Raw genomic sequence first — 17,556 nt, 5'->3', positions numbered from 1 at the left:
AAGTTGATATCAGGTGATGTCAGGTGACACGGGTCGGCTTCCTGCTCCAGCCAATCTCTTCGTATTCGCCCGAGAATTTGTCTAGGCCTTCGATGCGTATTTGTTGCTCGGCATGAGTGACCACAATAATTTTCTGAACGGCCAATGAGCATCGTCAATTCAAAATAGTGGGGGAATATTATCCACATCAGGTTTTAGAGGCTTAGTACTTCACGTGCGACACCCGCCATGGGGAATTTGAGCCTTCCATTTAGAATTTCTTCTTTTTCAAGAGATGACTAGTCAGTTATGAGCCAGTGACTATTATGACTTCTGCAGGCGTAAGCGCCTTTCATCCAACCCCAGACGACGATCCGGAGCGTGAGCGGATCCGCGATTTATCGAGGTTTGTGGCGTTCCGCGAGCATCCCTGTCCCACTGATCACCACTGATTATTGCCATAACAGATATTACTGTACATTGACTCGAACATTTCCAGCAACTGGTGCGACGGCTTCTGAGGAGGAAGAGACACCCACAGCACCGACAGGGGATGAACAGCCCGCAGGTTGCGAGCTAGCAAAGGATATTACACTCAACGCACTCGCCCAGCTCGGCGTCCTCCGCTTCAATGCCAATCGCTGCTTCGTGTCCATAATTGACGGCGAAACTCAGCATATTATTGCTGAAACGACGCGTTCTGTCTCGCTACGAGATAAGAACCGCCACAAACCGGGAGATGGTATCTATCTTGGAGCACGATCGCTGGACCTGATCTGGGGCGTATGTCCCCATACGGTGCGCTTGTTCACAGGTCGCGCGACAGACGATATCGATACTAGCAATATAACCGCCAATCGCACACGATATATTATCCGAGATTTTACCCTGGAGGACTCCTTCAAGGACCGACCTTACGTTCGAGAGTGGCCACATATGCGCTTCTATGCAGAGGTGCCTCTATTCAGCGCATCTGGACACGTTCTCGGCTCGTATTGCATCGTCGACGATAAACCATGGGTGGAGTTCGGAGATGATCAGGTCACTGACCTCCAGGAAGTGGCAGATGCCATTGGAATTCATCTGGAGAACGTGCGAATGAGTCAGGTCCATATTCGAACTGAGAAATTGGTCAAGGGCTTGACAGATTTTGTTAAAAGCCATGCAGAATTTGATCCCAAAGAGGCCTCTAACCATGGCCGTCTTCAATCGAGTGTCAATGCAGCGAATCTCGCACCGAATGAAATGGACGCTACCACTGCGGACGCCGACGACGATTCTGACACCACCCCTGTTCTTGATGCACCATTCGATCACACTGTTCAATGTGCTTTCCCTAAATCCAGACAATCGTCTTCCTCGACCGTCGCGGGAGGGGAATCTATATTCTTCGTGCGGGATCAACGCTCCACGACGGATCCTTCATCTCTGTACTCGGGTTTGTCAGATCGACCAAAGGTGTTGAGCCCCGGCGAAGAAAAGTCGATGGGCGAAGCATTGAACTTAGGAGATAATATTGCAGCTCAGGGTATTGGTCAAGGCTTCTCACAGCTGTCGTTGACCGAGAGCACACCCATACCCGAACGCATTGCATCCATCTATTCGCGTGCAAGCGAATTGCTCCGTGACTCCATGGATTTGGACGGGGTTGCATTTCTCGATGCTTGCCCAACCGATTTTGCCTTGTGAGTACATCGGCCTAGCTATCGAGTGATATTTAATAACGTTTTGTTTTTCTAGTGTACCTGAAGAACCAGAAATTTGGGAGCAATTGACAACTTCAGATCCTGGTGTCTCGGCTTCGCAGCTGCCTAGTCCTCTCGGACTACCTCGGGCTGAGTCGCATGAATTCGATCTTCCATGCGATACTTTGAGTTGTGCGCTAAAGTTGCCATCTAAAGGGGATGGTGGCTCAAATAATCAACCTAGTATACCACAGGGACTACTGCATCAAATGCTCAAGGCTTTCCCCCAAGGACAGATTCTGAGTTTCGATGAGGCCGTTGACGAAAATGATTATCTCTTAAACAATAAAAAAAGCACCATTAATTCTCAGCCTGATCCCAACACCGACACATGTGCAAAACGTCTTGCACAGTGTCTTCCCGGAGCCAAATCTGCCCTATTTCTTCCTTTATGGGATTGGAATAGGTCTCGTTGGCTTTCTGGAGTACTGGTATGGACGACAAGCAGTTTCCGAGCGCTCGGGCTAGAGGAGCTACACTATTTCAAGGTTTTTGGTGATTCTTTAATTTCTGAGGTTTCCCGGATTCATTGGGCAACTACCGAGAGGTCAAAATTCGATTTCATATCCTCTGTCAGCCACGAGCTTCGTTCACCATTGCACGGAATACTGGCTAGTGCCGAATTATTACACGCCACATCGCTCGGCCAATCACAAGAAGAGATGGTAACGATGATCGAAAAGTCTGGGCTGACTTTGCTGGATACAACGAATCATATGTGAGTCCACCGGAGTCGACCTTCCCGGATAAAAAGGTTCTAACATGTTCTAGGCTGGAATTCTGCAAGGTCAATAACTTGAGACATGCGAACGTCCTAAATGAAATGATCACAGAAAATGACCCTGCCAATCTCGTTTCTGATTTCGACATCAGCCATTTAGTGGAAGAGGTTGCCGACATATTGTACACCGGCCAGCGAGCACCTGAGCAGGTGAGCCAGCTCGCTAAACGGATTTCATCCAACAAGGAAGCAACCGATTCAATCGCCAAGGAGTTCAGCGCCCAAAATCAAATGTCCATTGTCATACGAGTCGACCAAACAGACACTTGGATGATTCGGTCCCTTGCAGGTGCTTGGAGGAGAATCGTGATGAACCTTCTCGGTAATGCGATGAAGTGGACCACCGCTGGCTTCATTGAAATAGCATTATCAAAGGCCAAGGACCGATCAGACTCACACTCACCCCTTGTCCGCCTCTCCATCACTGATACCGGCCGTGGAATAGCGCCCGATTTCATCAAACACAAGCTCTTTGCTCCATTCTCCCAAGAAGACCCGCTCTCCGAGGGCGTCGGGCTGGGCTTGAGCACGGTACAGCAATTGGTGATGTCGCTTGGGGGCCATGTGAATGTGAGAAGTGAGGTCGGCATTGGAACTCAGGCCGATGTCTATATCCCGGTTCAATATCTACCCACTGGTCTTGGTCCGGAGGACAGCCCAGCTCCGACAACCACTCAGCCAGGAACCACCCCAATGCATGCATGCCTGGTAGGCTTCAATGGTTTACCCGACCTCACAGAGGCGCCCACTGGGATTCTCACCGTCGAGGGCAAACGGAATATTTCCATTCAGAGTGCACTGGCAAACATCTTCATGACAAAGCTGAAGTGGAATATCTCTCTGGCGGACTCTATCGAAGAGGCTCGTGGTCAGGTCATTGTAATTGAGCAAGAACTCCTCAGACAAGCTATGAATGAAAATGACCAACGTGTCTCTGAAATTGCGGCTCAGAATGGTGTTGACTTCTTCATCGTGCTGAGCGGCAATGTCCCAATCATACTGGATAACCTCTCTGTCAACGTCATCCGCGTTGCCCAACCGTAAGTTGCCGTTTACAACCTTTTCAGAATGAAAACTAATACCCTTTGCAGATTCGGACCACAAAAAATATACAACGCCGTTGAAAAGATCATGAAGTGGCGCGAAATCCAGATTCCATCTGTGTCCTGTCCGCCCGACAGTTCTTCCTCGTCCGTGTCTCCGCAAACGCCACCAGAGAGCCGTTCAGACCCAGGCCCGAATACCTATCTGAGAGGGATGTCTGAATATTCAAATGAAGCAATTAGCTCACCGGGAGGGTCAAACGCCTCCACACCCCGACAATCCAGCAAGCAAGCAATGGCTCACGTGCTCATTGTGGACGATAATGAAATTAATGTTAAGGTACCATACTATCCCACCCTACTTCCTAGGTCCGAGCACCACTAACACGAATGCTAGATTATGGCCACCTTCATGCGCAAAATAAACTGCACCTACGACACAGCCCACAACGGCCTTGTCGCACTGGAGAAATACAAATCATCCAACCTTCACTATGACTTCGTTCTGATGGACATCTCGATGCCCGTTATGGACGGTCTTGTCTCAACGAGCAAAATTCGCGAATTCGAACGTGAACATAATCTCAACCCATCTTGCATCATGGCTGTCACTGGAGTTTCCTCCGTTGGCTTCCAGCACCAGGCTACTACGGCTGGTATCGATAATTACCTTATAAAACCCCTCTCCCTTCGCGCGCTCAAAACTCTTATGAACATTGCATGATACCATCTATTTGAATTTAGGATGGCGGGGCCCTCATTTCACAGCGTGGTGTTGGTTGGCTTTTCTGCGGATTTTCATGTTTATATCAAATGAATAGACTAGACCGTGATAATTGTATTTCGGCTCTAGTTTACAATACATATTTTGGCGGGATCTTTCTTCAAGTTTGCTGCCGGCCTCGACTGCACATATGTAACGTAAGCTTGTTCAACCTGAGACATGCCAGGTTCCCCGGATTTTACAACTGCAATCTTGGAATCATCCCTGTAGTGTTGAGTGCGAATCATATGCCTCTGATCTGTCTGCTCCGTCTTGGCCTTCCCAATACTTTACCGCCCCCCCTTGGTTGACCATGCATATCCTTATGCTGTACATTATGGAGCAAGGCTCAAAATGAACTCCAGACCTGCTGCTTCAATAGCAGATTCATGAAGTCGGATCCATTTAGTTGATTATGACCGGATTCTAGTGAGGATTCCCCTGAATATCACAATATAATTTCATTTAGTCTGGTAGGATTTATTAAATTAATATAGCTCTAAGAATGACAAGCTTCTTCCACGTAGCTAAACTCAAGTTCATCTGGGGCCTGCCACAGTGTTGCATTGGGTTTGGGTGTTGAATTTCCATCTTTGTATGTCGCATTGGGGGAGTTGAAGACCAAATCAATTTATGTTGCAAGGGCTGTGAGTCGCACGGGCTTTGCGTCGCGATTGGCATGGGTCTTGTTCAGGATCGATCAATCTTCTCTAAAATGAGCAACACTGCCTTGTCGCCATGTCCCTTTACATAATCTATAAGTTCCTCGGTGACGACCTTCACTAGGCCTTCCGTCACCAACTTCTCGACCTCAGCTTTGAACCCGCCGGGCACCCAGATTTCCTGCAGAATCGTTGAGACAACGATGCCCTTATTCTTGGTGACCCGGACAAGTTCTCGCAGCGCAGGGTCCGGCCCAACATGGCCAAGAGTGAAAGTTCCCACGCAGGACACGAGATCGTATGTTCCATCCGTCTTCGCAATCGGTCGGTTCATGTCCGCCACTGTGAGATCTCGATAGATGCCAGTCTTTCTTGCAACAGACAGCATGGCGGGAGATAGGTCAATACCATCGATAGCTTTAGCTTTAGCCATTGCAAGAGCCACTCCCACTAGCCCTGTCCCGCACCCGGCATCCAGGATCACGCTGTTTGTGGCGCCGTTTGAGAGCCCGTATTCGATGGCGGCTTGGGCGACTAGCACGGGTGCAACGTAGTTTTGCGCACTATCTCCAACCTCATCGTCATATGAGGCTGCCCATTTCTCGTATAGAGCCATGCAATCTTCGGTGCTGCCGCTGGCACGGGCTCGGCTGAGGTATAGTTCGTTAGCTGAGCTTGAGGCTTTGGCCGGGATTGGTGTTGGGGCCAACATCGTGGAGAATCGAGGTTGATTGCTGAAGAAGGGGCTTTGCTAAATGGTCTCGGAGGTTGGTTGTTGCGCTTTCTTGTGAACGGTTTGTTGTCCGATAGATTTGAAGCGACTGGGTAGTGGTATATTTCCAACCCTGCGCCGACGCCCTTCTTATAGTAATTGCAAGGCATCTCATTGTGGTCATAGATTAGACATAGACCGAGATTAATTGCGTGATGCGGGGTTATTGAGGAATAGACCCAAAAAGAGTGATGTTTCGTCGATCGATGATGTCGGCGTAATATTGTTTCAAATGTACTGAGCCTGGGCCTAGAAATGATGTATGTTCCTGCGCTAAACATGTACCCCGCTAGACAATTGCCTAGCTCGCGCGGTAATGCCAATATCCCTGGTTTATTCAGTTCACTCGGTAGGTTGGAAATACAAGTCCCGGATTGAAGCAGTCGTCATCGCGGTTGACTTGAGGCTCTGTGTTGATTTGTACGTAAAGACTAGAGAATCTCAATTGAGTGAATCAAATGTTTTATGAACTTTGTTTCCACTCTGGAACACAATTCACCGCCACTCAACTCATACCGAGAGTATTTATGACTGGCCAATCATCGAATCTGGCCTAGCCATGCAACTCCCAAGGTTGTTCTCATCCAGATATGCCCCCATCAATCAAGATTAGATTAGCATGGAGGGGCTCCACCGGATTACCGTTAGAGTGCCGATCTATTTCCTAGATAGGGTTGGCTCCATCTTAGTCTCAATCTATTCGAAAGTTAAGGACGGAGAAATGGAGCACTTAGCTGGAAAGTGATCAACCTCTTTTTGTTGTCCGTTCTCTTTGCGTGCAAGAATGCATCACTGCCTAATTGCCATTGGATCATATTTTCTAGTAGGGTGTGAGGTCGGCACTGCATCCCGTTCAATCCAATAGCAATGAATCCATGAACCCCGGGTTAAAGGGAAACTGACAATATAATTTGCCGCGGTAACCAGTGAAGAAACATTGAAGGTCAGTGATTATTCTAATCTACATCACGCGTAGACCCTATTTGTACAGGTGCATATCACGTGTAACTATGTGACCTTTCCTTTGGTGGCCTTGATTTCAAGGCTCGATGGCTCCTTCCATTTCAGGAAAGTAGCTATATATCTGCTAAACAGCTACCTCCAAATCTGAATGGAGTGAGGAGTTAGTGATTTCTAATAATCTATGCGATTTAAGTGCCGATATGGAGGAACATGTGACTAGGTATTGAGCTGAAGGTACTTTTCAAGCTTGAAAGTGATGTAGATGATGAACTGAGGTGTTAGTATCCATTTCACATTACAAAAGGAGTCCAAAAGATTACCATACCCTGGTACCTTCTACTCCAGACTATCAATTAAATACTAGAGTGGTTTTTCTACAAATAATTCTTTTCTCCGATCAACACCTCGAGTTTCTCAAACCTTTTGCCCATAACACGCTGTCTCGCCACAAGGCACCATACAAATCTCTAAGAAAAGGCGAATCTATGCTAATACCGCAGCCTTTGCAAGCAATTCGTCGTATTTTTCCCGGTTTGTATGAAGGGATATGACAGCATTTGAAGGTACGGCTCTACTGGACAGTTCTGTCACCGGGATGAACTCTAATGTTTCTTTAGGGATATGCTCCAGGAAAATTCTCCATAGTACTTCTAACGCTTTCAAGAACCGATAGACAACAATGAGGGTTCGCAGACCTGGACGATTCAAGCTACGATTTTGTTGATGAGATGAAATTCTTGATGAGAACCGTCCATCAAAAGCGAAATTATTTTTCGCTATGGCGACTACATGGAACGGTTTGACAACGCCTCAAAATTGTTCCTGTCGTGGTTCAAATCCAAGACTAGCTCACCGGAACTGATGCTACGGATATTCAATTCGTGCTACGAAGCACTTCTCTGGGTCGAAATGATGTGCGACCTATGCGACTATTGATGTGGATCGACTTGTGCCTAGCTCTGGTATCTAAGCACAAACAAATACCGACTATGATCTCATGAAATGGAATATAGTTTATAGCTCCTGAGAATCGATGCTTTTACTCTTCTACTATATATATGGCTCTAGAGTAAACTCTGTAGAGTCATGAAGAGGAAAGAAAGTCTCTATAATGCCAAGGTCTAAATGCTAGGAGCGCCACCACTTCTAAGAGATTACATAAGAGCATTTGGCCGCCCGGGCGCTAGGCCAAAAGGTCATGTTGAACAAGGAGGACTCATGGGCATGTGGCTTGGCTATATAATGAGGTCTGCCTGTCGGCTTACCAAACAGTAGAAAGTGAAGCCTGTAACTAAAGTGATACATAAAGAAAACGGCGGTATGGGAAATCCATGGATGCATTTCCAGCTCATAGATCATTAGGACAACTTGGAAAGAGAACGTGGGTTGGTCATTGCGGGGGTAGTTATATATTAAGCCCTAATGTTCATGGGTCCACAATATGGACCTCATACATCTTACTAACTCCCTACTTAAACACACAACTCTATTTATTCAAACCAACAAAGCCCATAAGGCAAAGTTCTTCAAAAACTTGGGTAGGTACGGTACAAAGCTAAGAAAGAACCTCGGACTTTTTTAACCACTCCTCATTAATCCCCTGCGCAACTTCCTTCTTCTTCCTCCTGCTATTACCCCCCTTCTTCCGTCCCGGCGAAGCATGGGTAAATCCATGCGGACACCCTCTCGCTAATGTCCACTTATACCTGCCCACCTCAAAGTCCTCCTCCTGCTCAACTCCGACTTTATCCCCTAACCCAGCCAAGCCATGAATCATCTGCTGTGTCTCCAACCGGAGCATATCCCACTGCGCCCCAATCATATAAATCAATGGCGGCAGCTCCTCCTTGGCTGCATAAACTGGACTGAGTAGCGGATCCCTCCGATTCTGCCCTACACTCACATACCCCCCGTCCAGCCACCAGGAGGTCTTTTCTAGTGTATCCTTCGGACCATCTTTGTACGGTCTAGAATCCAGCTTCTCATTTGGTGGATGGCCAAAATCCACGATTGGGTAGTATATTACAGCTGCTTTAATCAGGCCTCTCAGACCGGGGAATTGCGAGGCAGAAAGCGCGAGGTTGCCACCTGCACTAAAACCGCCAATAGCGATGCGCGAGTGATCAATTGGGAGTGAGCCATCTGCTAGCACGCATTTGGCTACCTCAGCAACGTCAAAAGTGGCTGTTGGGAAGGGGTGGAGCGGCGCCTTGCGGTAGTTGAGGCTGACAACTAGCATTGCCGTACGGTTAGCCCAGGCGCTGCAGAATGAGTCGTCGATAGTGGCATCGCATAACACAAAGCCGCCGCCGTGGATGTTCAGATAAAGTGGCAGCAGTTGGCGCTGGGCGGGGTTGTAGGAGCGCGGGTAGAATATGCGGGTTTCTAGAGTTGGCGGCAGGCGTAGCGCTTGGTGAGGGCTGGTTGGGTGCCCGGTTGAAGGGAGTTGACAAGGTGGAGGTAGAGAAAGTAGACGATTGCCAGGGATTTGAGCAACCAGAGTTGGAGGAAACAGTTTAAGCGGTGGGAGAGGGATAGTCGCTCTTTTGGGAGAGGAGAGATGGGGGATTCCATCGCTATTTCTTCCTTTTCTGGATTCTCAATAATTGTTATGGGAAGTGGAGCAGGAGGAGCAATTGAGCCGAGGAAGGAGGAGGGATCGTGGTGAAAGGAATAATGAAGGTGTTGGCGTAGCATGGTCAGTCTGGCGAGGGCTTTTATGGATGAATATGTTGGGATGGAGCGAGGGGTGACTAGTACGTGTTTGTCATAGTGATAATCGCTATGTTGGGCTTGTCAAGTTCTTTGTTTTATGAACCCTATGGTAGCCACACTAGGCGACCCACCGGTCTCGATTCAGCCTCTCGAAAAAGAAAAGTAATAAAATCCTCGCATCTTACATATGTATAAGGTGATATATCCCTGTCATAAATATGTTGTATTTCCATAATGACCATACTATGCGTGAAAACTACAAAATAATGTGATCAGAGTGAGTTTTGGCCCCAAAGTTGACGAGTCCAGATGTTGGGACGCCAACAATTACAGCCCTGGAGATAGCCAGATCCCCACCGCAGAGCCGCCCGAACCGTGCGGGCCGAAGTGGGCTGTGCTGGACCTACTGCGTTCCGTCCCACATGCTTCCAAGGTTATGGGCTATTTAGGGCATTGGCTACTCATGAGAATCCTCTTCGTATCAGTACAAATATGCATGTATGTATGCGTGTATACTATATCTCCGCATGAGAAAGATAATAGGATAGCAACCCTAACCAACAGCTCACTAAACAGATCCCATCCAATCTCTCCACTCCCGTCGACCACTCCCCGTCCGATTCCTCCCCTTGATATTTAAATCCCAGGAAACTGGCAAATGCCCCTCCCAAACACTTATCACCTCCCCTACACTCACATCCCTAGGCTTGACACCACGTCCGTGTAGGTTTGGAAAAGGAAAACCCCACGCCCCTCCACTCCCCCACTCTCCTCGACAAACTGGCAATCCCTAACGTTGCAAGATAGAGCTTTCATCAGCGGGGTGTCCCGATTCTCGCGGTAATGCTTGCCCATGACGGTCCGCATCGCCATACTTGACTGGTTTAAGAGCCTGGTTGACCTCTCTTTTATTTGCCCCCTTGTCTTGCCTCACTCGTGGGCGGAAGATATGTCCGTCAATTTTACGGAAGGTTCGATCGACGGGATATCCGCAAGGAAATGGTACGTCGAGCACACCGACGACTCCTTGATGGAAGGTTTGGCGGGGTCCGGCTTCCAAGAACCAGTTCTAAATTCCTACCCTAAGCTTGAAAATTCTTTGGTGCTGTATTTGCTGTCTGAAGTAGCCGACTCTCTACGAAGCGGCAACTTTATATGCAGTCCAAACTAGCGACGCTTGGATCAGACTAGAGGAAGTCTAGCACTGTACTCAGCCATTGATTGGGCATATGAAGAATTGGAAGAAATATTAACAGCCGTATCATTGAGACCAACCCGGGAAATTTGTACTACTGTCTTCTGAAGTCATCGAGTGAAAGGAATTTCGGATGACCTTCTTCGATCCTTCAAGACAAACCGCTCAGTTTGAAGCGATGCGCCCTAGCAGCATTGCTATACACCGTGCCGTGGTAACCGCAAGCACCAGTAATGTATTGAAAATAGAGTGTGATCGGTGATAGGAAGGGGATGCCGAAGTGATAGGAATGGCGCGACAAAGGCCCAGGTGTCCATGTGTACCTTGCCCAGACTGGTTAGATAGCCTGTGAGTATAATAAAAAAAAGTTCTGGATAGCATATATCCGAGCACATCATGGAATGTGAGAATGGCGAGGCATATTGTCGAAGGGGATACATAGCTAGAATATGGAACCATGGAAATCTGATAAGTATCCATGAATATCATGTAGTAAAACCATGGTTTTGAATTTATGAAACCATTGTTTCTAACGCTCTGACCACTTCCAATTTTCTTTTATTCGGTTTCCACGGATAGTTCGCAACTAAACTGTGGTTTCATGCGCTCCGGCCACCGTTTCTACAACCTCCTCCAAGCAGTGATACTTAGATATAGACTATGTACATGTAATGTATGGATGCAATGATGTATGATGCACAAGTATTGGATTATATAGCGAATCAGGTATCATCTAGAAATTTTTTACATATAGTTAAATACAGTGGTAGATGACATCTCTATACCCAAGTGTTTCTAGAAATTGGGGGTCACGGGAGAACCCTCAAGCTTGAAGTAGCCAGGCTGAAGAACCTGGTAGATCTCTCTGGGGTCGTACTTCTTGGCAATATTCTTCAACTGAGCCTTGTTGGCAGCACCATATCCAGCGATAGCATCCTGGAACATGCCGGCGTAGTTCATATAGATGTACTCGTTGTAGACGCCGACGACCTTAGCCTCAGCAAGGACCTTCTCCAAGAAGCTGTTGACAAACGCGTAGACGGTATTGTCGTCAGAGGAGTTATTCCACCAGAAGGCAACGTGCAAAAGGTGGACAGGACCAGCGGAGCCAGCGAGTCCGAGAGGGTTGCCACCGTAGTTGTTCATGTTGTTCAACATGGGCTCGGTGATACCCTGGTAGATGAGCACGGGCTGGCCACCGGTAACATTGGCCATCTGGGGGATCATTGAGAACCAGAGGTTCACGACCCAGTTGGCGAATTTCTCGTCAAGGTTCACACTGATGGGCCAGTAGACCTCGCGAAGGTGGTAGGGGTTCTCGGTCTCGAGGTACCTGACGTACTCAACAAGGCTCTTGGAGCTGGATGTGTCGGAAATGGCCGGAATGCTTCTGTACTGCTTGTAGATCTCGGGGTTGGAGTCGTTCTTCAGGTAGGTCAGCTCGGCGGAGGCAAGGCTCATTCCTTGGGTCTGGAGGAAGGCGACGTATTGCTGGGCGTTGCCATCAACAGTGGCATTGTTGATTACGTTGACCCAGGCATTGATAACATCAGGGAACGCGGTCTGAAGGAAGGTTCTGGCACCACCGTACATGTGTGGGGCGGGGATAGTGTACAGATTGTACTTGGTGACAAGACCGAAGTTGTTGCCGCCACCACGCAGAGCCCAGTACAGGTCAGAGAAGGAAGTTGCGCTCGCAGTCACAATCAGACCACTGGCGGTAACGACCTATACGGGAATGGTTAGTATCTATTTTGCGGAGGGCATATCAGGTGTATGATCTTACCTCGAAACTCTCAACGTTGTCGCAAGACCATCCGTAGAGGTTGGAGTGGTAGGAAATTCCACCACCCAGAACGAAACCACCAACACCAATGCTAGAAGCACGGCCTCCAACAACAGCCAAGCCGTAGGGCTCGAGGGCAGAGTAGGTAGAGAGCCAGTTGTTTCCTGGACCAATAGAAGCGACCGTCTTGTCCGCATTAAGGGTAACGGCATTCATATCCTTGAACCAGATGCTGATTCCGCCAGGGGCGCTAGAAGCACCGGTAAAGGCAGCATGACCGCCACTACGAGCAGCAAACTTACAACCGGTCAAACGGGCAAGCAAAACTGCAGTGCTGACGTCCGTGTTCTTGGTAGGACGGAAAACACAACGGGGCTCGACCTCTTCTTGCTGCACGGACCAGAACGAGCTAGTGAAGTTGTCGTACCCATCAGCCCCCTGACCGGAGACTTTGGAGCCAAATACGAAGCTCAAACTTGCGCACTGAGAAAAGTAAAATTAGCCATTGCTCATTGCATATTTGGTTTGCTATTAATGGCAGTATTTCTTTCTTCTTCACTTACAGCAGCTGCACAGGCCAGGTCGGTTGACCGTGCCTCGAGGCCGGTGTACGGCTCCAATGCGGGAATGCTTGACACATCCACGCCAAGATCCCCCAATGCGGCGGTGACATTGAAGTCATCGGCTTCAATAACCGGGTTGGTCACAGCGGCGTGGGCCACGGTGAGCCCACCAATCGCGGATAACCCGCTAATGAGGGTTGAAAGATGCATGATCCAAAAGCTATGTAAGCAACCAAGACAGAGCAAACAATGGCGAAATCTAGACAAATGTGAAGACTTGGAGAGGAAAAGAGAAAAGAGATCCAGGAGGAGGAGAACTACTGTCTTTTAACTTTCCTCGGAGGTTAGCTGATCAAAGGCTCTAGTCCGATGAGGTTCCGGGGATGGTGCCTGGAGCAGACCGTTAGATTGGTAATTAAGGGGCCGTAATTCGTATAATTCGAGCATATTGTGTTGTTGACTGGGCATTCCAAAGTGTTCGCATTCGCGATCGCGTAAACAATTTCGCTTCCACATCTAAGCGAAGCGGCGCAACCCGAACGGCTAAGCTAGCCAGTAGCAGCCAGTAGCAGCCAGTGGCTCAGAACAATGGACTTGTGAGTTTTCCTTCTAGACTCGGCGGCGTCGGCGCTTGTTCGCCGCCCCCCCCCCCATATTATTCTTAGATAAGGCTATTCATATCGGCTAAACTTTCTCTTTTCCTGAAATTTTAAGCCAAACATAATCTCGAAAAAAGGGGAAATATAATGAATTTCCCAAATGAGCGCGCTATGCAGAACGCCACACAGAGCCCGGTACTCCGTAGGCCGGAGACTTATGCAGGTGTCAGGTTTAGTTTGAGACAAGAAGACGCCCAAACTCAATTCGCAATCTTACCCAGCCTTTCACCGGCAGTCATCAAAATCTGCCGGATTTTATTTCCCCTTTTGAAGGGCATTTTTATATTCATTGGAATAACAATTGATGTTAGAACATGCCTTGAGCCTCAAAGATGTTTTGGTTTCCAAGGCCCTTTTATCTATGGACGTGCACCTCGGCCCGTTGTCGGATCCCATGGTTGCTTGGGTGTTATTATTGGGGCACCCATGGCAATTCTGGGCACAACCTTGGAACAGCCGGGAGTAAAGTGTGGGGCTATTCACCCCACCTGTGCTATGTATCTCGGCTAGCATTGGTCTGTAACTAGTGGGGCATGTGTCTTCGATAATTCTTGCAGTGGATTCGAAACAAATCGGTAGATTGCCCCTCGTGGAAGTTTGACAATCCCTGTTCACTGAATGATTGCGCATGGTGGCTGCAGTTTGTGAATCTTAAATCCAAGATAATAATGGCTCCCATGTGGTTGTGGAAATTTTGTTAAAATGATACTATATGGATGACAGTCGCCCCACGTGGTTCCTAATGCGTGTTTCTCTAAATTCCAGTCTCAACGAGAAGGAATGGGAGAGCCCACAGGCACTTTTGGTCGCAGTACCATCAAAGCTACTGGAATCGCCTTAACTATACTCACCACGCTGGTTGTGGGCGTCCGTTTTGTTGGTTCCATTCGAAGTTTCAAGGATCTCAAGGCTGAGGACTACCTGTTGATTGTGGCTTACATATTCTTCTTGGAACTCAGCATCCTCTACATCTACATTTCTCCCGTCATCTATCAACTAGCACAACTCAGCGCCGGAAAGATTGCCCCCTGGGCCACCGTTTCAGATGATGGACTACGATTACAGACTGTCTTCTTCGTCACTACATCTTCATTATGGGTCTGCTTGTGGATGGTCAAATTCTCGCTCTTAGCGATGTATAAACGGTTGTTAGTAGGGAAAAACTACATAATCGCCTGGTGGGCTATTGTGGTAGCTTGTGTCTTGGTATGGATTTCCAGTCTGAGTGCTCGTCTTCAAATAACTGACGGGATGCTTCTCAGTTTATTATCGGTTGCATTGCCTCGTCTTGGGTCTCATGCTCGAGTTTCCATGCCTGGTTCACTGCAGGTCAATGCAACACCGAGCGCGATCATCGCGCGGCCGTCATCAGCTTGTACTACTCATATGCAGTGGACATACTCACTGATCTAGCAAGTACGTATCGTGCTCCTTGTTCCTTAAATATCAGTGATCTAATACCTCGCCAAGTCATGATCCTCCCCATTCGTCTGATCTGGAACCTGCAAATGAACCCCCGACAAAAGTTGAGCATTGGCGGGTTGTTCTGTTTCGGATGGGTTTGCATCATCATTTCCACCATCCGCGTCGTCCAGCTAGGCGAGACTCAAAACGGTGTCCCCGCTCCATCATGGCTAGCGCTATGGGGAACCATCGAGGGATCAGTTGGTATGTTTATACTTCCCACTTTGCCTAATTGCATATTGAATCCATTGACTAACTATCATTATCATAGCTGTCATTATCGGTTGCTGCCCCGGCCTCTATCGCGTGGTTAAAACCGCTATCTCACCCTCCAAGACATCCTACCCATACGACTCATACAATTTACGAGGCCGTGGAGCCAGTGGTATGCCATCGCACCGCTCGGGCGCGTTGGTGGGGGATATTGCTTTGAATAGCTTTAGGGGGAAGGAGGAGTCGTACCAGTCAACGAGTGCATACCGTTCTACCAGTCCGGCAAGCAGCCAGGAGAAATTGGCGCCTCCGGGTAACATGGGGAACATAATGGTTAATTATGGAGTTGCTGTGACGGTAGAGGATCGGCCGACTGATTATGGCAACACGGCACGTTTTACGTAACCAAATTTATTTTGAGTGAAATCTTCATAGAGCTGCAAAACAATACAACATATTGTGACAGTGGGAGATAAATTTCAATCTACGAAATTGATTCTCACAACTGACATAATGCGTTTAAAGTGAAGGCTGTCGCTAACTGTAGATAAATAAACAGGGGTGCGGAATGCGGGAAATATCTTAAACGCAGCAGTGGGTTTTGATAAGAGAATAAGAGGAACACCGTGCAGCCCTTAAATACCAACCGACAATTCCAGATGAACCTCTCCTGATTATTCAAGCTTTGAGCCTATTGTCTGTCTGATGCGGCGCTAAGTCACTAACGTCAATCAAAGAGTGAATAAATTTTCCAAACGAACCTTATCAATTCAGAAAAAAAGGATGTTCTTGGGGAACTAGCCAAATCGGTGAGCTGTAGGTATCGCATATCTACTCCACGGTCAGTCCACCTAGTTAACAGTCGTCTTCCATAATGTTTCGGCTTCCTATCCACCTCAGGTAGATGCAGTGGAACATTGCCGTTCCCTTTGATCATGAGAGCCTTTGTTATAACATGCCCCTGGACTGGCGAGTTACACACTAGGCCAAAAAGACCACTATATCTGAGCATTACGCTCAGATATTCCAGGCTCCGATATATATAGTGCGACATGACAGCCTTGAGGTTCAGGCTAACACACAGGTATTGTAGACTTAGCTTCCAGGCAGCTTCTTCTTAAACACGTACGTATCACTGGTTTCCCTCTATCCTCCCGTCTCATTGCGTCCCGAGCACACTTGAGTGAGGTAGACCACGATACGCAGTTGTTTTCGCATGTGGGGGCGGGAACGAGCTCTCGGAGCTTTGGCTCCACGTAACGCGGTGCCAAGGCCAAGATAACTAGCCAGTATACGTTCGGCTTCCTATGCGCTAAAAAGATAAATATCAGCGGTATCTAAGGGCTCACCAAACCCCTCGAGATAGCAATGACTTACTAGGCCTACTGGGGGACCATGGCGGTTGTTGGATGATATTTCTCTGCTTTCGGGATGTGACAGATGAAGAAAAGATACGATAGAGACGGTATATAAAGATGAGGGATAGTTTCTAAGAATGAAAGTGAGAGATATCTAAGATCTCAGGCAAATGAACTCGAGGTGATATCTGAGTGAAAAAAATCTTGAAGAAAAGATTGCATTGCCTTGACAAATAAATAGCGCTTAGATAGTGGCCAGCTTATGCTAATGTGTTGAGATCGCACTTCCCTACTTAGTTCATCAATCCCCCACCGTCCTAAGCACTACATATTTTAGACAAGGATATCACATATCTAATTGGAACTAGTGACCTAACTCAAGTCTGCACCTTGTTGAGATTATATTAATATCATAGGATTAAGAAGGCCATAGCGAAGATAAATAACCGGTATCTTAATAGATAGGATCTGGCCCACCATTATTAACTATACTGGGGATAAAGATAGAGGCCTCAAATATTTGGCAGCGATATTAGCAAACAAACACTCTACAACTACCTGTAAAATATAAATAAATATACAAGTCTTGCAATGAAAAGTATGTAGTAAATTTCTATCAAAATGATACATGTTACTCCGATCTGCTGTCTCATCAAGATGTAGTCAAATTATTACCATGGTCATGATGGGGCTAATGTGGCTGTTAAACGGCAGGAAGCTCAAGCAACGACTGAATATGTGCAAAATCAAGGTAATATGAAAGAGAGATTTAATAGATAACATGGGAAATGGATGGTGTTGTTGGATGCTTGAGATACCGCACAGGGGGCTAGGCAGCATGTGACAGATCCTATGATAGATAACTTCTCACTCTCTTCCTCTCCCACTCTTTCTT

General features: G+C 47.6%; 5 protein-coding genes across 5 annotated transcripts; 2 read left to right on the top strand and 3 right to left on the bottom strand.

The window, feature by feature from the left end:
* Positions 1-293: 293 nt before the first annotated feature.
* Positions 294-4,272, top strand: N7479_009738 (hybrid sensor histidine kinase/response regulator; the record flags this gene model as incomplete). The annotated part of the gene is made up of 6 exons (XM_057257431.1): positions 294-385; positions 447-1,664; positions 1,720-2,442; positions 2,496-3,545; positions 3,597-3,888; positions 3,946-4,272. Coding segments are annotated over 6 exons (3,702 nt in total), but the record flags the coding sequence as incomplete, so codon positions are not given.
* Positions 4,273-5,001: 729 nt separating this feature from the next.
* N7479_009737 (class I SAM-dependent DNA methyltransferase) lies at positions 5,002-5,685 on the bottom strand (the record flags this gene model as incomplete). Its single annotated transcript, XM_057257430.1, has 1 exon — positions 5,002-5,685. One exon carries the CDS (start codon positions 5,683-5,685, stop codon positions 5,002-5,004), a length of 684 nt encoding a protein of 227 aa, XP_057104888.1.
* A 2,578-nt stretch (positions 5,686-8,263) lies between these two features.
* On the bottom strand, positions 8,264-10,278 carry N7479_009736 (Alpha/beta hydrolase fold-3; the record flags this gene model as incomplete). Its single annotated transcript, XM_057257429.1, has 2 exons — positions 8,264-9,128; positions 10,121-10,278. The coding sequence occupies 2 exons, from the start codon at positions 10,276-10,278 to the stop codon at positions 8,264-8,266; spliced, it is 1,023 nt and encodes a 340-aa protein (XP_057104887.1).
* Positions 10,279-11,413: 1,135 nt separating this feature from the next.
* N7479_009735 (FAD-binding oxidoreductase) lies at positions 11,414-13,177 on the bottom strand (the record flags this gene model as incomplete). Its single annotated transcript, XM_057257428.1, has 3 exons — positions 11,414-12,346; positions 12,405-12,887; positions 12,968-13,177. The coding sequence occupies 3 exons, from the start codon at positions 13,175-13,177 to the stop codon at positions 11,414-11,416; spliced, it is 1,626 nt and encodes a 541-aa protein (XP_057104886.1).
* A 1,229-nt stretch (positions 13,178-14,406) lies between these two features.
* Positions 14,407-15,708, top strand: N7479_009734 (uncharacterized protein; the record flags this gene model as incomplete). Its single annotated transcript, XM_057257427.1, has 4 exons — positions 14,407-14,832; positions 14,889-15,042; positions 15,097-15,294; positions 15,362-15,708. The coding sequence occupies 4 exons, from the start codon at positions 14,407-14,409 to the stop codon at positions 15,706-15,708; spliced, it is 1,125 nt and encodes a 374-aa protein (XP_057104885.1).
* Between the last annotated feature and the right edge of the window lie 1,848 nt (positions 15,709-17,556).

Source organism: Penicillium vulpinum (assembly GCF_028829585.1).
Source record: "Penicillium vulpinum strain IBT 29486 chromosome Unknown utg000004l_segment0_segment0, whole genome shotgun sequence".
In the NCBI taxonomy this organism is placed as follows: Eukaryota; Fungi; Ascomycota; class Eurotiomycetes; order Eurotiales; family Aspergillaceae; genus Penicillium; species Penicillium vulpinum.
This window is presented reverse-complemented; position numbering and strand designations above follow the sequence as displayed.